This window comes from Peromyscus californicus, unplaced genomic scaffold, assembly GCF_007827085.1.
Source record: "Peromyscus californicus insignis strain IS unplaced genomic scaffold, ASM782708v3 Scaffold_16__1_contigs__length_79575227, whole genome shotgun sequence".
NCBI lineage: Eukaryota > Metazoa > Chordata > Mammalia > Rodentia > Cricetidae > Peromyscus > Peromyscus californicus.
In genome coordinates this window covers 77,796,732-77,820,374 of record NW_026294458.1, presented here as the reverse complement: position 1 = coordinate 77,820,374, position 23,643 = coordinate 77,796,732, and the positions used below count along the sequence as shown (strand labels likewise).

At 44.7% G+C, this 23,643-nt stretch overlaps 1 protein-coding gene across 2 annotated transcripts in view; it reads left to right on the top strand.

Moving 5' to 3' along the window:
• Nucleotides 1-23,643, top strand: part of Dscam (DS cell adhesion molecule) — a 611,935-nt gene that overhangs the window by 573,953 nt on the left and 14,339 nt on the right. For both annotated transcript variants that reach the window (XM_052741323.1, XM_052741322.1), the window contains 4 exons: nt 5,022-5,137; nt 8,181-8,330; nt 17,533-17,730; nt 19,403-19,705. In XM_052741323.1, coding sequence (XP_052597283.1) covers nt 5,022-5,137; nt 8,181-8,330; nt 17,533-17,730; nt 19,403-19,705 — 767 coding nt within the window. The remainder of the gene's footprint in view (nt 1-5,021; nt 5,138-8,180; nt 8,331-17,532; nt 17,731-19,402; nt 19,706-23,643) is intronic.

The following is a 23,643-nucleotide window of genomic DNA, read 5'->3' as shown; positions in this document are numbered from 1 at the left end:
TGCATTGGTAAGGCAGATAGGCAGATAACGGAGTTGAAAGGCCACCTGCTGAACAGGAACACATCATGGTCTTCCCATTGGTTGTCAACTAATGTTGAGAACATGAAAACTAGCAATGACTACCACTTCAAAGAACAAAAGTGACTAGAAAAGCTATTTCTAGGCACTTCTAAGAGGTGGAATTTACTGGGAAGGAGAGGCAGTGATGTCACCATGCTGAGTAAGCTCAAGCTTAGACTGACAGTTTTGCTGGCCAGGCCACTACAGACAGAGCAATTTAGAACCACTGTGTTTTGAAGGAGGGCCAAGAGGTCTAGGTCAGTCATATCCATCAATAAAAAGGAGACCTCTGGGTTGCAATCTCTAATCTGGACAACTGGTTTTTTTTTTTCTGGGCAGCTGAGGAGTTTGTAAGCTATGGCTAAGAGGAAAATATGAAGTCACAAGCCCATGTTCTAGTCTTCATGGCCAACAGCTGGCTTTCTCATCTTGGGCATATCATCCACTCTGCCTTCTGCTTCCCACCTGAACATGTCCATAATTTCCCCTGCCTTTATCATGTGCTTCTGAAACATGTTCCACCAAGTCTTTGATTACTAAGCAAGGTTGACTGTACAAGTCTGGGAAAGAAGATGTGACCCAACACTATAATCACAGATACCCAGACTTCCTGAAGTCCCTCACTCAACACTAGACTCCATGCTCCAGTGTGTGAATTTCATCCTAACAAATACCCCCAGAGAGGAGAAATCACACCCATCATAGCAACCTCCACCACTTTGCACTGTTAGTTTTGATGTTCCTCCAAAGAACAACAGTGATTGGGAAAACTGCTTCTAAGCACTTCTAATAGGTGAAATTCACTGGGAAGGAGAGGCAGTGATGTCACCATACCGGGTGACAGTCCTGAAAACGAGATTCTCAGTTAAAACAGCTTTAAAAGAGAGAGAGCAGAAGAAGACCTGGGCTGAGAATACAGCTCAGTGGATAACATGTTTGCTGTTCAAGTTTGGATCCCCAGAACCCACAGAAAAGCAGGTGTTTCCTAGGTACCTGCAACCCCAGTTATGGGGTGGAGACAGTCGGACACCAGGACACCAGCACCTTGCTGTAGCTAGCCTAGGTGCTGTGGTAGCTCCGGGCTCAGTAAAGAGACACTGTCTCAAAAATAAGGTGGGGAGTAAAAGCACCCTAACATCCACCTCTGGCCTCTATATGTACATGCACAGACACATGCATGTGTCAGAGAGAAAGAGGGAGGAGGGGGAGGAGGAGGAGGAAGAAGGAGGAGAAGAAGGGAGGGAGGGAAGGAAGGAAGCAAAAGAAGGAAGGAAGAAAAGAAAGAAAGAAAGAAAGAAAGAAAGAAAGAAAGAAAGAAAGAAAGAAAGAAAGAAAGAAAGAAAAGAAAGAAAAGAAAGAAAGAAAAGAAGAAATGTATCCCAGCCTCCAGCTTGGGGAGACTGCCTTGCTCTGAAGAGCTACCAACCAATGTCAGTCAGTGACCAAGGACCAGCATCAGTCTGAGAGCCGGTGCTAGAGAGGAGTAAACTCAAACTGAAAATTTAAATTAGCTTAGACTTTTCATGTTCACATCTTTGTACACATAATCTCAAAATGCCCATCTAGAGGTCACAACCAGGTATGATCCTGTCTGTAGTTATTTTATGCCTCAGAGTCATTTGGTCATATTTAGAGCAAGTACATCTTCACTAGTGTCCCCAACACACATTCTCATTCTCTCCCTCTCCCTCTCCCTCTCCCTCTCCCTCTCCCTCTCCCTCACACACACACACATACACACACATTCACACACAGTCATAGACACACAAACACTTATACACATACTCATACACACAGACACAGACACAAATACTCATATACACACGCTCATATACTTACAGACACATACTTATAAACACACACATACTCATACATACATTCATAGATAGCCACAGATACACACTCATACACTGACATATACACAGACATGCACACATACTGACACATATGGCTTTATGGAAATGTGAGGACTTTGAAGAATTATAGTAACAACAAATTCATGGAATGACCTGGGGAAGACTGTGTCCTACAAGGCTCCCTCCACCTTCCCTGTTGCTGCCATTTTAATCAAACAGTAAAGTGTCAAATGCCTCATCAGAGGTCATATTTTGATAGCTAACACATTCTTCTGAGTCCTGTGCTATGGAATTTTATACCATCGTTTTGCTTACACAGCAAAAACAGTTAGAATCCTCTAGGTTGCAAGTGGGTATCTTCTAATTACACTCTTTGAAGGTTTGCTGTGGCTCTAATGACCAATGGTGATCACTGTTGAGGATTGTCCTTTATATGTTAAGCAATAGAAAGCCAAACATGGCTGTCAATATTCATATCATGAAACACCTTAGTTGGAACCCAGCGTTTTAAACCTGAAGGGTATCAACTGCAGCAAAGCCTTTGGGACTAGGTGGCTGGGCTCATGTGGTGTCACCCAAGATAACGTGACACACTGAGTACATCCCTGCTTTGACCACCCGCTTTTGTGGGTTCTAGGGACATGTAAGGACCAGAGCAGATGAGTATTTCCCTGTGGAGTCGAGATTCCAGTGGGGAGACAGATAATAAGATAAACCAATTACATATGTTTAATTGACTTGATTAAACATGTGCTGGAGAGTAATGGAGCCAAGGAAACTAAATTAAGTAGAGAATGGGGCTAGGGCGGGAGGGATTCCCCCGAAGGGCCAGCCTGGCCTACTGAAAAGATGGCTGCTAAGCAAGCATCAGGAGGACATTGTGGGAGGGCTGGGGATGCACTTCCTCCGAAGGGAGCAGTCAGTGCTCAGGGGGGCACTGGTGAGGCCCTGGGTCTCAAGGTTCTTCTGTGGAGAGAAAGGGCTCCCTCTCCAGCCCTCACGACCTCACTGTCCTTGTTCATGAAGTGTCACTGGCTCAGTGCCAGCAGCAGCCTTCACAGCAGTTACTTAGCTGTGACAGGGGACCCTTTATTGTTACTTGAGTGTAACCTGTGATGGGTGCTTATAGTTTGTCAGAGAGCTGCTGACTGCCTTGTAGCTCTCTTGAGGAGAAGGGACCCGCACGCTTCTATTTTTGTGCAAGGACATGCTCAAGTCCTCTGTGATGCTTCTAAGCAGGTCTTTTGGATATTCACAGTGGAGAGGCTGCCCGTATGTTTCTGCGGAAATTCAGATGGTGGGAGCATGGCAGGCACACAGTTCCCAAGGATCTCAAATGCTCTTCATTTTCTGCAACTATGTGAATCTCAACGCATTTCTCCCTTCTTTTTTTAACCACCAGCGCAATGGGAAGTGAAATAATTTGAAAGCGTATAGAGACCATGTGAAAAACCAGGCCAAAGGCTTGAATTTGGGCTGCGAGTAATTGGCATGATCTCAGTAAATAACCCAGTTACTCCCAGTTATGAGTCTGCGGAACAAGGAATTTGGTTCAAGATCAAGCACTCAGAGGAGCAGGGAGCCTTCCAGAAGTGGCCTTGCTTGTGGGGTGCTTTGTTTACATTCATGTGCAGAAAGGGGTATAGTAATATATCCAGTTGTAAACTGGGCTGCAGCAGGTGGCATACAGGGTTTCTCAAGTAGACCTGATGTTTGGGTGGTTTAGGTTTCATCAGCCACTTAGGAGTGGGTGAGGAAAAACAGAGGAAACAGAGGCCTGGGAATGCCTTCATCAGAGAGAAAAGCATTTGAGATGCACTGTGCAGACCTTTCTTGCTCTCCCTTGAAAGTAACCAACCAATGAGGCTAGAGAGGTGGCTCAATGGGTAAAGAGTCTGCCAAGCAAACATTAGGACCTGAGTTCGAATCCCCAGCACACATATAAAATGTCAGGTGTGCCTGTGTCTGAGTCACTGGGTACTTGCTGGCTAACTAGCCTGGAAGAAGCAGCTGGAGCTGGTTCCAATGAGAGACTCTATCTCAAAAACATAAGATGGGAAGCTATTGAGGAAGGCACCCAACCAACATCAACCTCTGGTCTCCATGTGCACAGGCATTGGCATAAGAGACATACATAGACAGACAGACAGAAAAAACAAAGACAGAAGTAAACACCCCTCAAGTGAACCTGACTCCAGAAACTGTCCTCTGTAGACTTTGAAGACTCTGCCCTGGATCTAGCGCTGCCACAAACAGTTTCACTGGTGAAGTATCCCAGTGCCTTCCACTTGCTTGGGGGATGCTTCAGAAAACATTTTAACATCTAGCAAATCTTCATAAAAGACTGAACTACCCCTAAAGTGGATTGCTAATTAAGGCCCCTGTCGGCTCTTTTAGATTTCTGTTCGGCATGGAAGTCTAGCTTCGAGCTGCAGGCTGTAACCGGCTGCAATTATACCAGGCAGTCTCACCACCTACTTCCACTTACTTTTAGAGAATTTGCTCTCGGAGTAATTTTCTGGTACACAAATTTTGAGATAAAATTATTTTAGTAATTGAGGGGTTTTTTTTTCCCTCTATTTGAAAATACATGCTCAGCTAGGAAAACCAAAGTAGTGTTGGAGATGCTAACAAGGCAAGTGATTTGTCACTTGAAAAAACAAAAACACAAAAGGACATCAGATATCAATACAGATCTGTGAGTGAAACAACCGTCCAGTGCCCAGCCAGCTCACAGACTTCCTCCCTGCTGCCATAACTAAATCTCATGTCTGAAAAATGAGGATGTTATTGTTTGAATGGCCCCTTTCTGCTTGTTTCATTTTTACTCTTACCCAAGAAATGGGGGTTTTTCTCAAGATTGATGTTTATTGATCCCATCTATTAAAAACTTATATGTTCTGAATCTCCTTTGTCTACCAAAATTTAATCATAATAAATTTCTACTGAATGAAGGAAAAGCACTTTTCTATTGTGTACATCCCCCCCCATGTCTTCAAGTTGTTTTCATAATTAAACAAGTAAACCAAATTGGTACAGAGAGACATGTTGGCGTGATGGCACATTGAATTGGACTGGCTAACGCATCCTCTCTTCTATTCTCAGTAAGAACACACGGACTTCAGACACCTTAAGCAAGCAGCAACAGACCCTGAGAATGCATATCGATATACCCAGGGCTCAGCTTTTGATTGAAGAGAGAGACACAATGGAGACCATAGGTGAGGCGCCCTGCCGGTTACCAAACACAGTGGCTGCTGCAGCCGTGCTTTCTCATCCTGACCTGGGAGCATGGGAAGTGCTTGATAGGAGAGTATCTTAGATGCCCCGTGAATAGACAAACCAAAGGGGAGAATAAGTACCAGCAAATGCACCTTGAGAGTTCCCCAACTCTGCTAGCTTTGGAGTTCTCCTGGAGAGACCATTGTCCCTCCAAAGAAGAAAACTTTACAACCCACTGAGCCTCTGAGGCTCGCCTCCTAAAGCTCCATCTTAGAAATCCTCTGTGCTCTCCCACGCCAACTCTGACAAGGTCAGCCTCCATTAAATAAACCTTCAAAATTTGATTAACACTTAAATAAATAAATGCCTCCATGCAGGCGTCTCCCTGTTCCTAGTATCCCATAACATCCTGACTGAGAGGAACACTCGGCCCCCCAGTGTCTCAGTCTTAGAAAAGCCATGAAAAAAGACAGGTACTGTAGCCTATCCACCCACAAACCCAACGTCTTGACCAGCCACCTTCCTCTTGGTAGCAACCACAGTGGTCCCTAACATTTGTTGAGAGCTCTCAAAATCCCATGTGCTCTTATAGCACTTTCTGTGGGTTACTTGCTCAACCTTTCGTCAGCTCATAGGAAAGGTGCTGCTTTATATGAGATGTAGAAAGATTCACATAGCTCACCAAAGTTACCAGACAGGAGCAGACTCAGGGGTTCTGGCAGACCTCCAATTTTGCCATCATGTCCACCTCCAGTGGAAGGCCATTGCTACCTGCTATCCTGCCAACTTCAGGACCCTCTTTGTCTTGTGAGGCTTTGAGAAACATGAAAATAGACTAGTGTCTTAGTAGACAGCCCCTGAGACCACCCCTTTATAAACTGCATTTATTTTGGTAGGTGTCTTCTGCCACTCACTGCCAAGGCAGCCCTTTCCCCACAGCCTGCCTCCCTGTCTGGTCCCTGAATACCTCCTGCCCAGAAGGCTGCAAGGGAAGGGCAAGTAAAAGGAAAACTCCTTCATCACCTTCACCCTTTCCCTGTCCCACCATCTCGAGAAGTGTCTTGAGCTGATGGCTTTGAAATGCCAAGGCCCAGGCTGCACTCCATGTATCAGCCTCATTTAGAAAAACTATGACCAAGTCCAGTCCAGCCCTCAGTCAGCTGATTCCCATGAATTCATAGGTCCATGTCAAACAGGAAGCCCCGTGTTCTCTGAAATGCAGTCCAGTGTGTTAGGTTTTCTCAGTGCAGACAAAACAGCATGCTCTGCGTCTAGTTTTCTGTCCTTTTGCTGCTGAGGTTTGTGCAATGCCTCTCATTGACCTCTGTAGATGGGGTATTAAAACTAAAATCATCTTTGGCCTTGTACTTCTCTAAGCACACCCTGTGTGTTCACTTTAGAATACAAGGAGCCTGGGGAGCTTGGCAAGGTAACAGTGTTAGATAACATGGCGGGGGGTTAGGAAGGATGTATGTGAAGTGCTTCTCCTTAGACCCTTCAGAATCCTTCAAATGCCTGTTACAACAGGATGGCGCTTGTCAGATGGCTTCCAGGGGCTCCTTATTGCTGGCTGAACACCAGACGGTCTGCCAGTCATCTCTGTATGTCACCATGACCTGCGGCCAGAGAGCCATCACAATCTGCCCCACATCATCTGTCACCAACCACCATTTGCCTCCTATTATTCCCCAATAGTGGGTCAATGGCATTTTCTAATTAGGAAACAATCCAGGTTTTGGTTATAAGAATCCAGTATTAGACCACCATTCATATCTGTCCGGAATGGATGGCTAGCCTCGTAATCAGACAGGCACTTGACATTTCCCAGGACAGGTTTAGAACCCTGCCAGGAACCTCATCTTAAAAACTCAACTGCCCACCAGAATCCACAACGCAGCTGTGTTATGAATGACCAACCAATGTAGATAGAGGGCCTGTGGTGCCAGCTCTAACTGTGAGACTCTGTCTCTATGCAAATCCCACTTTCTATGAGGGGTCGGATGACGGCTCTAGAGCCAAGCCTCCCAGCCCAGCTCTGGCACTCATCTGGGCACCAACCTGTGCTGTGCCACCCGCTGGGACACTCACAGACAGCTTGGCAGCCTCCTCCCCAGTTCTCTGCCAAGAAATTTGATTCTAACTTCAAGAGGCCTTTCCTCCCCTGCCAGAGCCCGAGCAACTGGGTTTTGTAAGGTTCGCTCTGTTTAGAGCCATTTTTGGGCACAGCAGTCTTGCCGTGTTGTTTATGAACACAGCATCAGTGCCCCCCACCCCCACCCCTTCTGACATGCTCTAGCAGGTCCTGGCTGACTGATAATCAGAACATTAACTTGAATCACAGTCTTTGAAACTATAGAAACTACATACATCCCAACCAAAGTCTCCCTTCCTCAGACAGACAATGGCACATACCTCACACAGCTGTTCCCCCTTAGAACCCTGAGGTAGACAGAATTCACCTAGGCCCTGTCTCCTGCCTCCCCAGCCTTCCGGAGCCTATACCCTGAGGGTTCTCTTACAAGAGAGACATCCTGGAAGTCAGCCAAAGCATGCACTGGAGGTTAAAGCTCAGAAGTAGCAGGAGGCAGGGAGCAGGCCTCAAACCTTTAAAGGAGAGGAAAGAAACCATCAATTTCTTCAGGATAGCCCTTCTCTCCCTTTGTCCTCCAAACACGGGCTGAGGTCAGTGTGGCAGCCAACCCCACTGTGGAGGACTGCAAGGTTTTGTTCCCCAGTTCCGCAGTGTTCCAGCACCAAAGGGGCCCGTCCCATAGGGCAACCGTACCACTGGGACCACTGACATTGCACATTTTCTCAGGCAAGCTTTGGACAAACACGTAAACCTGAGAGGTGTGCCAGGTGGTCAGCTACGCTGAGCATATTGGTTTCATAAAGAGCTGAGCCCAGAGAGAAGAGAAAAAGCATGGCTCAGCATAGCTGCCCTTCCCTGTGTGACTCTTTAAACCGACACAAATGCAGTGCTGGCGTTAGTTCCTATCCTTGTTAAATACACTTGCTTTTCCTGTGTGCCCCCTCTTGCAGATGACCGCTCCACGGTCCTGCTGACGGACGCTGACTTCGGAGAGGCAGCTAAACAGAAGTCACTGACAGTGACTCACACGGTGCATTATCAATCAGTATCTCAGGCCACCGGACCCCTAGTGGATGTTTCCGATGCTCGGCCAGGAACAAGTGAGTGGTAAACAGCACTTGGAATGTGTGGATGTTATCAATGCTGACAGTATTCACGTCCCTAGCAAACAGAACTGTAGGGCTTCTCAATTGCACACCTAAGTAATAGATATAATGAACTTTTAGTTGGGATATCGAGATTTTGTTTATCATTTGACACTGGTGGGTGTGTGTCCACTCAAACCAACAAGTCTTACTCTTGGTAATGGCTAGAAATTTCAGGTGAATTGAATCCTTTGAACTTTGTACAACATGGAAAAGAGAAGGGTGATTGACTTTAGTGTGTTTGGGCAGTGTCCCATTTGGGGAGAGAAACAACCTCACATGTGTTATCCACAGCAACTTTTCAAGGTCCATACTCATAAAGCAGATGTCAAAGTCCTTGTTTCACGTATTGGAAAATGGAGTTGCAGACAGACAGCCCAAGTTGCACACATGAAGTGGGAAAGCCAGGAAGCTGCTGCACACACGTCCAACCTCATAGCTTATATTTGTCTCCTAAACATATGGAGAAAAATGATGGTTCTGGTTAATCTAGAGATTTTGTTGTGCTTAATTATTCATATTTGCATCCATAATAGATGAAAATTAATGACTGTAAACAAATGCATCTAGCTTATTAGATAGTCTTATTTCTTCATAATTGAAACTATTCTTAAATCCCCTTAAAGGGTGAGAAATTGATGTCCTGATTGTTGTCATTTTAGAAGTTTTGCTGTCTAGCTTTTAAGTCCCTAATCATTCTCTTTGCGAAAAGACACACTTCTAGATCAGTATAACGTCATGAGGAAAATTCATGATGTATTGCTGAAAGCTCTGGTTTGCAAATTCTAGCTCATGCCATGCAGTGAGCTCCATGAAGCAACCGACCAGTTCCCAAACCAAGTTGTCATACCCAGGGAGGCACTGGCAGGGGCTGAGAATCACCTGAAACCGTGGCTTTGACCATTTTGAAGGTGTAATTGGTTTGTTCCCTGTGCTAAGCATGCCTCCTTCCTTCTGGGGATGTCGGGATGTTCTGAAGACACACGTAGGGTGTAAGTGAAACAACCAGCTCTCTGGACTTTTGTCTACAAGCTAAGAGCCTTGTTACTAAAATGTTTCAAGGTCTTTGACCTCTCTCCATGCCCAGTCTAGCTTCAGCCCCTTCAGGGCAATGCCCTCTTAGGTTTCTAGGCTACTTTTTGCTCTTAAGTCAGGGGGAAATTAACACATCTGGGAGACATGTCTTGGCTGCCTTGATCACAGCACATGGGTTCCAAGTGCCAGGTAAAAAGCAACACGGAATTATGCTTTCCTTTGAATAGCCAAAGAGCAAAGACATGTACAATGGCTATCACAAATAGTTAGCACAGGAGATGAGGCGACAGGAATGTACCAGAAACTTCCGGCCGCATGAAGAATAGGCCCTGGGGTCGTGGGAAGTGGTTCGAGGTCATTTAAATGATCAACAGAGATAATTTACATCATGTGCAGACACAGGTACTCCAGCAAGCGGTCAGGAATCCTGGGAGGGATGTGCTACATGTCTCATGGCTATGAAGTTGTTCCGCTTCACTGGGGAAATTGAAGAATTCATTCACTCAGCATTTAGAGATGTTTGTTTGGGTTTTACTTTGCATGTATGGCTCATACTCGGTGGCAGAAATGCAAATAAAATGAAGAAAGATGTGTGCTTTCATCCTAGTGGGGAAAGCAGGCATTAAACAAGGAATATGTTTTCTTCCTCAATAAGTGCTGGATAGAGAGAACACAGAATGAAGAGATGCAGAGTCAAGTAAACCTGGTGCAGGGACATTGGGAGGGAGCTTCCCAGACCTGGGTCTTTTGGGAAGACCTCCATGGAGGAGGAGGAGGCATAAACCCAGGGCAGAGGGGAACCAAGGTCATTAGACAGAGCTGGAGCTGGCCATTGGGAGAGAACAGGAAGGGAAAGACCCCAAGACTCCTCAGAGTGCTGGAGTAGAGACAGCCCTGCAGTACTGGCAAGCTGCCGTGAAGAGACAGAAGCAGCTGCCCAAGCCAGGCCATGCATTTGGGTTTGGGTCTGATATTCTCCCAGATCCAGTCTGGCTGTCAACTGGAAACACTACAACTTGAAAACACGTTTCTTTCCTTTACAGTGAATTTCATTAAACCATGCTGACAGTGAGCAGAGCTATTCAAATGCATGCATCACCCTCCTGCTGTCCTAAGACAGAATTGTTCAGCATTATCCTAAAAAAAAATCTATTGGAGATGTTTGGAATCTTTTAATTTTCTCATTAACTATTTTCTCAAAACCACAGATATGAGATAACAACAGCATTCAGGTTTTGATTAAGACAGTGAGTGACTGGCCCTACAGCAGCATCAGAAGCTTGAAACTCAGGAATGTTCTGGAACCCAGGTCCTTGCTCTTGCTCCCTGGAGCTTGCCGTCACCCCTGACCTGGTGCCACATCTGTGTCTGCACAGTCCTGGGGTCCTGCAGCATAAGCTCAGTTTATTACAGCTTGTGGGGTTTAGAGAGACTCATTCCTGAAGCCAGCTCTGTACCCAGGGGTTCTGCCTCTGTGGATGCCGCTGTACACAAATCAGAACTCTTCATAGACAAAGATTCCACCTGTACCAAGCAGGGCTGAGGCCTCCTGATCACGATTCCTTCAGACATGCAGTGTAACAGAGTTCTACAGCATTTGTGTTGTTAGATACTATTAGGAATCGGTGGTTTGATGTGTGTGGGAGGACACACACAAGTTCTAGGCAAACACTGTGTCATTTTGTTGGAGTCTTGAGCATCTTCGGGCTTTGGTATCCAAGGAGGTTCTTGAATCCAGTCCTGATGAATGCCACGGTTTCTATGATTCAACCATATTCTGCATGGTCTCAACTACAAAAGGTGGTATTCTTCTGTCCTTTATGTTAGGATCATGTTGCTCTGTGTCAGGATCAGGAGCCTTTGTTTATTGCTAAAGCATCCGAAGGCTGTTGTTTGTATACAAACATGATTGCATTGCAGAATGTGTGTTCCTAAGTATTTTATTAGCTGTGCCAAATTCTTATCATGTGGATGGGGAAGAATGTAAACAATGTGCCACTCATTGCTTTCAGTGTGTGAAGACACATCCTTTGGTCATGTCTTCTGCTCAGTTCACTTCCTTTCTCCTGCATGGATGACAGTGATGTCACACACTTGTGCCCAGGGCTCATTCACATCCTGTTCCCAGCACGTGCCTCAGTACCTGATGTGCCTTAGGCACCTGGTAAAGATATTCAAGTGCTGGTCAACTATGGAGTGCTGAAAAGTCAGAGTAATTGGAATAGAAATGGAAGGATATTTGACTTACTTAAGGAGGACTGGGGAATTAAATTGATGCCCCCTCTTTCCTATCCATCTCCAGAGATTTCCATTCAGCAGGTTTGTGTGCCCTAACCTCCTGGAAAGCACACATTATTTCCTCCCTACTGATGGAAAGGTACCCACAGATCATCTCCAGAGAAAACTAACAAAGTGTGCAGGTGTGATGACCTATGAGTTTTTAGGGACTAGATATCATATTTACCCCAAAAGTTACTCATTCATTCATCAATTTGCTCTCTTGTGTACAGAACACTTACCAAGTATCCCTTAAATATCATCCTTCCTTGATATCTATGGGTTCCAGGACCTCCAATTTGAAAAACAAATGGCTGCTCAAGTGCCTTGTGTAAAATGGCTCTCTTAGTTTGCTTTCTATTTCTGTGATAAACATCATGACAAATATCAGATAGGGAAAAAATATTTATTCTAGCTTACAAATCCTTCATTATAGTCCATCACCAAGGGAAGTCAGGGCTGGAACTCAAACACACCAGGAACCTGGAGGCAGGAGCTGATGTAGAGGTCATGGAGGGGTGCTTCTTGCTCGCTTGCTCTCCATGGTTTGCTCAAACTGTTTTCTTATACAGCCCAAGGCCACCTGCCCAAGGGTGGCACCAACCACAATGGTGGGGCCCTCCCCCATCAATCACTAAAAAGAATGCCCCACAAACCTATCTACAAGTCAATCTGATGAAGGCATTTTCTTAATTGAGGTTCCCTCTTCCTAGATGACTCTAGCTTATGTTAACAAAACAATAACCAACACAATGGTCCAGTGTTTCTATATAACATATACTCATCCTCATGTGTACTTTAAATAACCTTCAGATTCTGTATAATGCCTGGTATACTGTATACTATATGTAAATAGTTGTCATCCTATTCTAGTTAGAGATGATGACAAGGTATCTTTACATATTCAAGATGGACAGATTTTGTTTTCTAGATATATATGATCTGTGGTTGGCTGAATCCTTGCATTTAAAACCAGTGGATGTTGAGAATCAAATGATTACAGAATGCTTCTGCTGGCATCTGGTCCTCACATTGCCCAAGAACACAGATTGTCAAGTTCACATGTTGTAATTCATTTCTCTCACATAAACTAGGTCAAGGTCCTCACAGCTGGACTGACTTGCCTAGTTCCCACAACTTGATAGCAAAAACAAAACAAAACAAAACAAACAAACAAAAACTTTAAGTTCCAGACAGCTGCACCTGCTGCAAAGAATCCCTAAACCCAAGCATCCTAGACTCTGTGACTCTGAGAGAAGATCTCAAGAGCCAGCCCTTCCTTCCCCATGTCTTTCCCTTGCCCCCTTAAAGATTATCTAGAAAGGCTGGTGTCACTTCTGCACTGGGTCTTTATGAGAATTAGAACTACTGGAGGCTAAGGTCTACCCACAAGTCCTGGCCCCAAGACTTCCTTGCAGATGTAGACCTAGATCCTAGATGTACTCTCCCAAATACTTAAGTCTCTAGCCCACAAGCTGCAACTTTCCAAGGAAGAGAAACCCAGGCAATGTAGCTGAGCCTCAGCCAGGCAAAAGAAGCCTTTTCCCTGCCTGTCTCCTGCCCAGGCTCAGCCCTCTACTGCCTCTGAATAGAGCAACATATCCCTCCACTGTGCCACAGCCAGTGACCTGGTCATGTGGGCTCTCAGCCTGGCCCCAGCCTGCCCATTCCTGGTCATCTGCACCCATCAGGCTTCTAGGAAGTCTGGTTTTATGATTTTTTTAAGGGACCTTCTATCAGATTGTCTAAGTCAAAGTTTTGGCGCTCTTGATCAACCCATTGAATCCTCCAAATAAACCTAAGACATGTCCCACCAGTCTGAGGATCTGCTGCTCAGGCTTCACAGACTTTTATACACAGGGCACTCTGCCACATCACCTAAAGCTAGAGGTGGCAGTGGTGTTACCAGTCTCAAAAATGAGGGACATGGGACTATCCAAATGAGGTCACGAAGGCAGAGTTAGTTACACAGCCTTTGAGTAACGAAACTAGACTTCAAAACCAGGCAACATAATGTGAAAGCCCCTGTGTGTGGCCTGCAAGTGTAGAAGATACTACAGAAAGGACATGTGGGAACTAAAGACTTCATATAATGCACAGTTGGGTGAATATGCATGAGCGTGTATGTATATACATACATACACATGTATCATATGTATATAATGGGCTCTCATGTCTACTGCATTTGCATCTGTAGATTCAACCTCCACATATATTACATCCTAATAAATCAATATAATAATTGATTTCATAACATTTCCACTGCATTGACTGTTATAAGTCATGTAGAAATGATTAATTTATGTAGAAAGAAGTGAGTGGGTTGTCTCCAAATAATGAAAAAACCTTACAACACACATTGAATCTTTATTGTTATAACTGTGAATATATTTTATATTATATATAATATATGTTGAAATATAATATATTCAAATATATCATATATAATATACATTGAAATATATAATATATTCAAATATGTTATAATTCAAACATATATAATATATTTAAACATATATTCAAATACACACACATATTATATATATATATATATATATATATATATATATATATACACACACACACACACACTTTGTCACTCAGAATGGTACTGGAGATTTAGAGAGTACAGAGAAAAATAGCTCCTGTGGGCAAGGTGACCCAGTGGTAGAATGCACCATAAGCCCTGGATAAACATTTGCTATTTAAATGGGGAAATGGTCAGCTCCACTCTTATGCATGAGAAGACTGCTGAGCTCCCATGCATAACTGAGGCCTCATCTACAGGGCGTGAGCTTCCCATACATAACTGAGGCCTCATCTACAGGACATGAGCTCCCATGCTTAGCTGAGGCCTCATCTACAGGACATAAGAACAGATAGCAGAGGATTAAAAGAAGACTAATCCAGTGAGCACAGCACACATGACATGCTTTGTAACCACCCTATTACCCACACAATCCTCTCTGATCCTGAATTCAGGATAATTAAAATAATTTGATTCAATGGGCAGAAACTTAATGCAGATTTAAACCCAGAGTTTAGAGGCCAGAAGTTATTTATAGCCCTTGCCCTCTAACTCATCAGATGCTTAGCAAGCATTCTGCTTAATCACCAAGTTGTATTTATATTAGAGGCTTGGGAAGCTGGAAAGGATCTTCCATGCAGGGTCAGAAAAATCCCTAGATGAGCTAGTCAGCTATGCAAAGACACCGCTGAGCAGAATCCAAGTATTTACATCGCTGTCTTGGAAGCTATCGTACCTCATTCAATTAAGATACAAAATAGTGGTTACCAAAACCTGATTATTTAAAAAAAAAAAATGTGTCAAGTATCCTTGTCTTCCCACATCCTGACACAGTTCTGACCCCGGGACACCTACATAGCATAGAACAGAATTGTGGCCTGCGGCTCAGAAAACTAATACCATGACCTATATTTTTAATATTTATCAGGCCACTGCTAGCGCTGTCCTCATCCAGGAAGAAAAAAAAAAGGGTAATGAATAGAATTAACTTGAAAAGAGTCCTAGCTTTGAATAGAAATTTTCCACATAGGGAGGTCTCTGTGGAGGAGGGGGCTGTGGGAAGGAAGACCTGTGCCGTACCACTGAGGAGCCATCTTTCAAAGGCAGGAAACATGGCAAGAACGTGGGAGACCTGAGAAGACAGGGAGGGACTTAGAGTCTGCCCCAGCCCCAGCATCCAGGCCAAGAGAAAACTCAGAATCCTCTATAAGTGCGGCTGCAAGAAACTCAAAGAATAAACATGAGTTTCCTCAAAACTTACATAAAGGCTGGGTAATTTTCTAGAAAAGACTCATTAGCATTTAAATAACAAGCTGTACTTATTTAAGCTCCGCTTATCAAAAGACATTTAGACTCCTACCCATGACACCGTTTTTCTGTCTTGTGGAGGACCTCTCTGGAATGTTCCTCTTCCTTGGGAAAAGCACAGTTATCATTCACACCTTGTCTGCAGGACTCTGACACTCGGGTGTAGCTCATTTGCATTCTCATCAAGGCCGAAAGCTATCTTCTAATAAAGCCTTCTCCTATGGAATTTTGCAAGAGATGAAATGTGTCTAGAAAATAAAATAAAATCAATGCAGCTGAAAGCATGCATCAGGACTGGGTCTTTTGATGACCCAGAGAATCTTAAAATGTATTGATTTGGCCATCTTCTTAATGTTCCTCTCCTGAATCCTAGAATGATGGATTGGCTCAAAGACTAATAGCTAGAGAACTGCAAAGGGGAAAATCTCTGTCACAAAGAAAGGCTTTTCCCTGATGCCCAGCATCAGCATTTCATGCTCCAACAGGGATTATAGACAAGTCATGGTCATGTGCACACCTAACCACAGAGCCATTCAGGATCAGGCCACATCTGACCAAGTAAGGGGCAATGCCTGAACAGATGGGCAGAAGAACTGTGCCATGCCCAAGCTGCCATTGTTCATCCATGAAGTGACTTCAGGCTGTACATGGGCTGTATAGATAGCTCTAAAGACATACCCTTGCCTCTGCTCTGGAGAGACATCCAAGTTCATGGAAGCATGTAATTGAACATAGAAAGCAATGTTAAAAATTAGATCTCAGTTTGCTCCTTTGAGATAACTGCACCAGCGCTGAGTACAAAGTGGCCAGACCATGCCATTCTAAGAAGCAGAGAATTCAGAAGTGGAAAGGACTCTTCCAGGACCCTAGGCTACTTTCAGTTGGAATCCTAGAAAAATCACTCCAGGGGACAGAGCACTTCCCCTGGTCCACAGAATCCTAGGAAAGGTAATATGCTGACCCATTCCAGGGTCCAACACATGTTACCACTAGTACGTCCCTTTGCTCAGTTCACAAGGGTTAAGCAAAGAGCACTCTGCCCTACTCCCCTGCTGCCTTTAGTTCCAGATTTAAAGAACACACACACACACACACACACACCCCTGACAGGAACCTGCTGACATATGGGCATGTGTTATCCAGATACCATTTAACTATTTGTTGTCTATACTAAATAATCCAAGTCTTCACCATAATGCTCAATGAGAGACATGCTATCATGTGCTGAGAGGATGTTGGGATGGAAAGAAGATGTGGTCTTTTGTCTCCAGGGGATTCAGCTTAAATAACTGCATGGAAAATTGAACTGATGAGTCAACACGAAACAACGGGTCTTCCAGAGACACTGAGGTCAGTGTCATAAGACCTCGGCATCTGGTGCTTGGCCATCCTGGGCTCACATGCAGTTCTTGTTCTTCCCTGCAGGGGGCAATCTCCTGTGTCCATTTCATAGGCCACCAGTCACATAGCGTAGGGACCCATTCCAGTGTGACCTCATCTTGACTGATCATGTATGCAATGACATTTTCCAAAGGAGATCACATTCTATGTCCCTGGAGTTAGGATGAGAGCATACACTTGAGGGGAAGTGAGGAGTAAGGTGTAATTCAGTCTACACCAGAACTGAAGGATGAACAAACCTTAGAAAGGAAATCTTGCTCAAACAACACATTTGGTCAAGTTTTCCTGACTTATGGGAGGTGTCGATACTTAGAAAGTGTAAATGAACATTTCTGGTTATAAAATTGTTAATAGTCACAAGGTTCTGATCTATAACTTCCAAACCCAAATGGGATGTTCTTCTGCTTATGGAATTTTTTTTTTTAATATTTAAGTATCTGGTGAACTTGGCAAGCCACGAAAGAAGGCAAGAGGACTTTCAATGGAAAAAGCCAAGGAAGGCTTCCCAGGGGCTTGGCTGAGTGAGGAGTCAAGTGACGGGGGAGGTGACAGCTGCTTGCTGCACCTGACCCCTGAAGACAGACACACATTACCCCTCACTCTTTGCAGATCCCACCACCAGGAGGAATGCAAAGGCTGGACCCACGGCGAGAAACCGATACGCCAGCCAGTGGACACTCAACAGACCCCACCCTACCATCTCAGCACACACCCTCACCACGGACTGGAGACTGCCCACACCCAGGGCTACAGGATCTGTGGACAAGGAAAGTGATAGCTACAGTGTCAGCCCATCACAAGACACAGGTAGGCCCTGCGTGCTTCTTCCTTGATCACAGCAGGATTTCCCAGGCTCCTTGAGGAGGGAAGCCTGGGAAACCTTTCTTTCCTCCTGTCTAGCTTGTCTTGTGAAGGTCACTTTCAAATGACACTGGTTTCTCTGTCAGTTCTCAGGCCAACTGTGCAGCCTTTCCTATATGCAAGGCCTTACTGAGTTCTGCAAGATGGAACTGAAACGCATCTCTTCTGCAGGTGTCTTCAATCTCCCACCCATGCTTCTCTCTCCTTTTAGTTTCTACCCCTACAGAGAGAAAGAAACACTTTTACATTCTCACCCACACAATGGCAGTAATTGCTGATTGCGCTCTGAGGGCGTCTGACCCACTCCCACCTCCAGGACTGAGAGCCTGAACTTGACATTCCTTCCATGACAAGGTCACAGCACCCCCTACAGGGAACATGGGCTAATCCTTTTGGCAATTAACCAGCTTGATTATAAGGTAAACAAGCCATCAAGTTGATGGGGTCAACCACCAAGATTTCACTTCCAACATGAACTTCCCTCAACTTTGAAAAGAAGTTATATCTAAATCTAATAGCTATAGGAAATGTTAACACTCATTTTCTTTTTTTCCTTCACAATGCACTTCAAAAACAGGGCTCCAAAGGTGGTGTGTCGCTGTGGGAATTTATTTTTATGTCTGTTATTTCTCTTAGAAGGTTCTCAGAGTTCCATAGGGGTGACTTCAAAACTTTTCTGTAGATGTAAAATACAGAGATGCTTTTGACTGAGATGGCGTGGCCTTGTTGTAAGGCCTGTTTGTGCTGGTTTCTGTCCTATTTTCTAGTTCCCATCAAGAGAGGTAACAAGAAAGGATGCATCCTAGAGACCAGACACTGTTCTGCCTTGTGAAAAAGTCAGTCTTCAGAGTGTGTGCATGTGTGTGTGTGTGCATTCATGTGTGTGTATGTGCATGCATGTATGTGTACACATATATACAAGGAGACCAGAGGCTGACCTTGAGTGCCTTCCTCAATCACCCCCATCTTATTTTTATGGAGACAGGATCTCTCACTGAACCTAGAGCTCACTAATTCAACTAACCTGGTTCAGCAGCAAGCTCCAGGAATCTTCCTGCCTCTACTAAACAGTTTTTACATGGGCACTGGAGATCAAAGTTGGGTCCTCATACTAGAGTGACTTTACTGACTCAGCCATCTCCAGTCTCGTGCCTTCTGTTCTAAGAACCATCACATTTTCCTTCCCAAGTTCAGTCCAGTGGAGCTGAACTGCAGAACTTGGATATTCATGCCAATTACAGAGTCTCTGCAGTGCAGATGTGTTTGCGGGTCAGATCAGGGAGGGGTGCTGTGGCTTTGACAGCTGCAACTGTCTCTCAACTGTCCCTGCCAAAAGCCAAACTGTTTAAAGGGGATGGCTTTGCTTATTTATGAAAATGCTCAGGGCTGGGACATCTGACACAAGCAGCTGAGTGAATGCAAAGTCCCTGAGCTTTGTGGATGAAGCTGGCCTCAGAGTGGCAGAGGAAGAATACTCTGACAGAGCCAAGCCTCCTCTAGATCCTATGAATCTGACACGTTACAGCCAGAAACCAGGAAAGATCATCCAGTTGGTTCAAACATAGGTCACCAACTTAAATCATCCCCCCCCCCCTCTTTTCTCTCTCCCGTGGCACAGACCGAGCAAGGAGCAGCATGGTCTCCACAGAAAGTGCCTCCTCTACCTACGAAGAACTGGCCAGGGCTTATGAACACGCCAAGATGGAGGAACAGCTGAGGCATGCCAAGTTCACCATCACAGAGTGCTTCATATCTGACACGTCCTCCGAGCAGCTGACGGCGGGGACCAATGAGTACACGGACAGTCTGACCTCCAGTACCCCTTCAGAATCGGGGATCTGCAGATTCACTGCGTCTCCCCCCAAACCTCAGGACGGAGGACGAGTGATGAACATGGCGGTTCCCAAGGCCCATCGGCCAGGTGAGGAGGCAGGGCGGGGCCTGTTGCTTAGGACACCCACCTACTGTGAACACTCTCTCTGTCTTCAGATTTGGTGGGTGTTCCGCTGACTGACTGCTGCAGAACAGATCACCCCACCGCTATTTGCTGAAAACAGTTAATATTCACTTGTTTTATTCATGAGTCTGAGATTTGATCAGAGTCTCATGAAGAAAGCAAGCAATAGCTGTGGGATCCACTTCTAAAAAAAAAAATGGCTAACTCAACTTCCAAGTCTCTACCAGCCATGTTTCCCATGTAAGTCTTTCCAGAAGGTGGCCTGAGCATCCTCCTATCCTGGTGAGTTAGTTCTAAGTGCAAGCATTCTAAATGACAGGAAGTGAAAACAGCCATTTTCTTAAGGTTAGTGGGGAAACTGTATTAGTCAGTTTGCCATTATGATAACACATTTCCCTAGGCTGAGCACTTGGTAAGGAAAGAAGGTTTATTTAGCTCATAGTCCTAGAGGTCTGACGGAATGGTGCTGCCATCAATTACTATGATGTGAGGGCCTCATAGTAAATGGCATTTGGGGGGAGGGGTTATTTCTGTACAAAAGGACTACACAGTGCGATGGGAAGCCACTGTAAGAGAATTAATGCAGAACCGCCTTAAACCTTGTCAAGGACAGTATCCCATGACCTACCGACCTCCCACTGGGTCCCCACTTCCTGAGATCCCAGCACCTCCCAGCATCAGCACTCTGAAAACCAAGCTTCCAGCACTGGGGTCCTTGGACAGACATTCAGCCATCCCCGACCCTAGTACTGACGGCACCCCTTCCAAGTAGGCTATTGTCCAAGTAGAGCCCAGGAAACTTGGGGTCAAAGGGAACACATCCTGTCTGCTTGAGGAGAAGAGTCAGTGGTCAAGAACCGTTTTGAGGCTGTTTCCCTGGGGACTTTTGAAAGGAGAGAGGTCTTAGCAGGAGTCGGTGCTGGGGAACCCCTTTCCTGAGTCGTTCACTGAGGATGACCGGAAATGAGAAACGTTGCTCAGGTGCTAATGTGACCTCAGCTTGACCTTGTATGGATACACTGGGCCTTTGAGAACTGAAACTGCACACTTGATGAGAGCTGACAAAGGTCCAGTCTTTCACAGTGCTGATGAGTCCGAGGACTTTGAGCTAGTCCAAGGTCTAGCTAAAAGAAAAAGGCCAGAAACCTCCATCTACTTGACCACAATACAGAGAGGGCCCTGGTTGGGCCTTGTGTCAGAAGTCTTAGTTTTCTGTAGAAACTCGGTTATTACGTGTTGGCTAGTGTTGACACACTGTGCCAAGCACAACTGAAGCAAAGCTTCAATTTAAATCCACAAGGTCAGTGGGCTGCTAACCCAAGGAAACACTTTTTCTGTCCCCCCCAACCCCCATAAGAGATGCCCCACAGCCTTTCCCTCAGGGGCTAGCCAAGGGGTCACATCCAGCATTCACTTCTGTTCCTGAGCCTCAGCAATGGCACTATTTTAAAAATGTACCTTCTCTTTTAAATTGTGATCACTGTGTTGGGTCTTATGATACAGTGGAAAGCTGAAAAAGAGCCCTAATAAATGCCTAAAATATATAAAATAAGAATTATCTATCCAGCAAGTAATCTCCCAAGAGTCATGGCAGATGCAATAAAGTGTCGAAGGAGTCAGAACTTCATTTATTTTTACTTTTTCTACCTCAGCAGGGCAGAGGACGAGATGTTATTTGTGGGTGTTTCTATTGCATGTATTTTGCTATTCTTAGTGTTTATTTCAAAGGCAAATGCAGATAAGATGTGATAAACTTAATGGCTTTTGGACCTTGCTCATCCTAGAGGTGACAAGAACAGCAACGGAAAAGACGAACCAGTAGGCATCTTGTTTGGCTTCACTGGCAACTGTAGGTGGGCCTGACGCTGGTGCCATAGTGCTGGGTTTGCACCTGAGAGTACTGCAAGATGCAGAGAAGCAAAGGGGAAGTGTTCTGGATACCAACCTACGTCCAGAGAGTTGTTAGAATCCCTGGCGTGTAGGGGGCTCCACACCTGCTGCTGGGGGCGTCTTCCTTTCAGAGAACCCACTTCATCTGCACACCCTCCTTAAGTACTCTCTGTCCCCATATAAGAGGACATGCCACCACTTCCCCTTCAAGTAGGATTTAGGGCATAGAAAGTGCTTCCAGGAAGGATGACTGCCCTACTTTTGCAAACCTTTAAATTATTGAAGGCTTGACCTTTCTTTCTGATGGCATGTTGTCTGTATGGTTGGATTAAGAATTTTATTATTTAAAGTCTATACTTTTGTTCATGGCATTGTTTCCTGGATCCCTTAGGGCATCCCAGAGATCACCACAAAGTGGCTATTGTCTTACCACATTATTTAAAGTAAAGTGATTTTATAACTTTAGATATGAATAATTTCTTAAATCAATGTGAGTACTGATGTCCACAAAATTTGTTTTGTCTACCCCACAGGGCTGGATTATTATTGGATTTTTAATAAGCTCTAGAGAGAGATTTCATCTTCTGGGATCCTTTCTGTTGTTCCTTTTTAATGTTACTGAAGTTACTGTGGGAGCAGAATCGGTTCTGGAGGACTGCAGGTCCAGTGTGAGAATAGGTCTGGAGGTGTAGTGACACTCAGAGCAGACAGTCCAGCACAGGGGATTTCCTGGCAGAACTGTGGTCCTGGGTGGCAGGGAGACCAGGTTGACCTTTCTGATTCGGGTCAGAAAAATGAAGGCTGTAAAGTCAGGACAGGAGTGATATCAGTCAGTCCTAAATGTACAAAGTGCATGCAAAATTTCTGAGCAAATGACCAAGAGTCTGACACAATTCTGGTACCAGAATCTGGCCATAAAGCTCCACATCCCACTCCGATGGTCTTCTCTATTTATCTTAATATTACGCTGGGAAGACCATGCAGGGTGACTCAGGGGCAGTTGTGATGGGATGTGAATGAGCCAAGATGGCTGCACTCACGTCAAGTGGAAGACATGCAGAGCAGAAGGCTGCCATCTCTTACGACTGACTGCAGGATGCATTCAAGCTGGCAGCCCTTTGACCAGTGCTTTTAACCCATCCTTCCCCTGTGTCGCTCCGAGTTCTGGTTAAGACATGTCATTTTCTGGTTCTAGGTACAGCCTTATCATCCTCTGAACAGCTTGCTTCTCTCCTCATCATTAGCTCTTCCTTCTATCTCCTTATTGTTTTACTTTGCCTGTCTTCAATACCAACAGTTATGATCCCAAACTTTCAAATTCCCTACAAATGTGGATTAGGTAACATATATGAACTTTATCAGATCATGGCCCCAAGAAAAGAGGAAAGAGGTCATGGGTATCTTTTATCTTTTTCTCTTAGGGTCTATAGATCTCCAACAAGCACCTAGACAGTGTTCAGGAAATAGTCTTAAATGAAATCTATGCATAGTGCTATGCCTGTTCATAGTATATACAGCATAGACATTATTGAATATGTATGGTTGTATTCATGACAAGATTGAACAATTGGCTCGTATTTTAATTACCAGAAATGATTAGTCAGATACATTCAAATACAAAAGGGCATTCAAGTTTATTCTAACATACTTTTAGGCAAATTGATGTATTTTCTTCCTTTTGCCCTTGACCAATCCAAGCAAATAACTTCCAGACAGAGGATGATCCCCCGAGTCTAGCTTTACATTTTAATAACACCTAATTTGAATTTTTAAGAACTGTACATTTTAAGTAAATTATCAAAATGTGCTTGCTTTCTTCAGTCAGGGCTAGCTATTTCTATCTTTAAAAAGGTTAAAAAAAAAAGTTCAAACTCTATATTCATCCTCTAAGAAACTGGTGGAAGGTGTAAGAGGGCCCCTTCTCCCTGGTTATGGAGCCCCTTCTCAGCTTTAGGAGTATTTTGAGCCACTTTCTGTCCCTCTTAGGCTACAGCTTCTTCTTTATTCCTGAT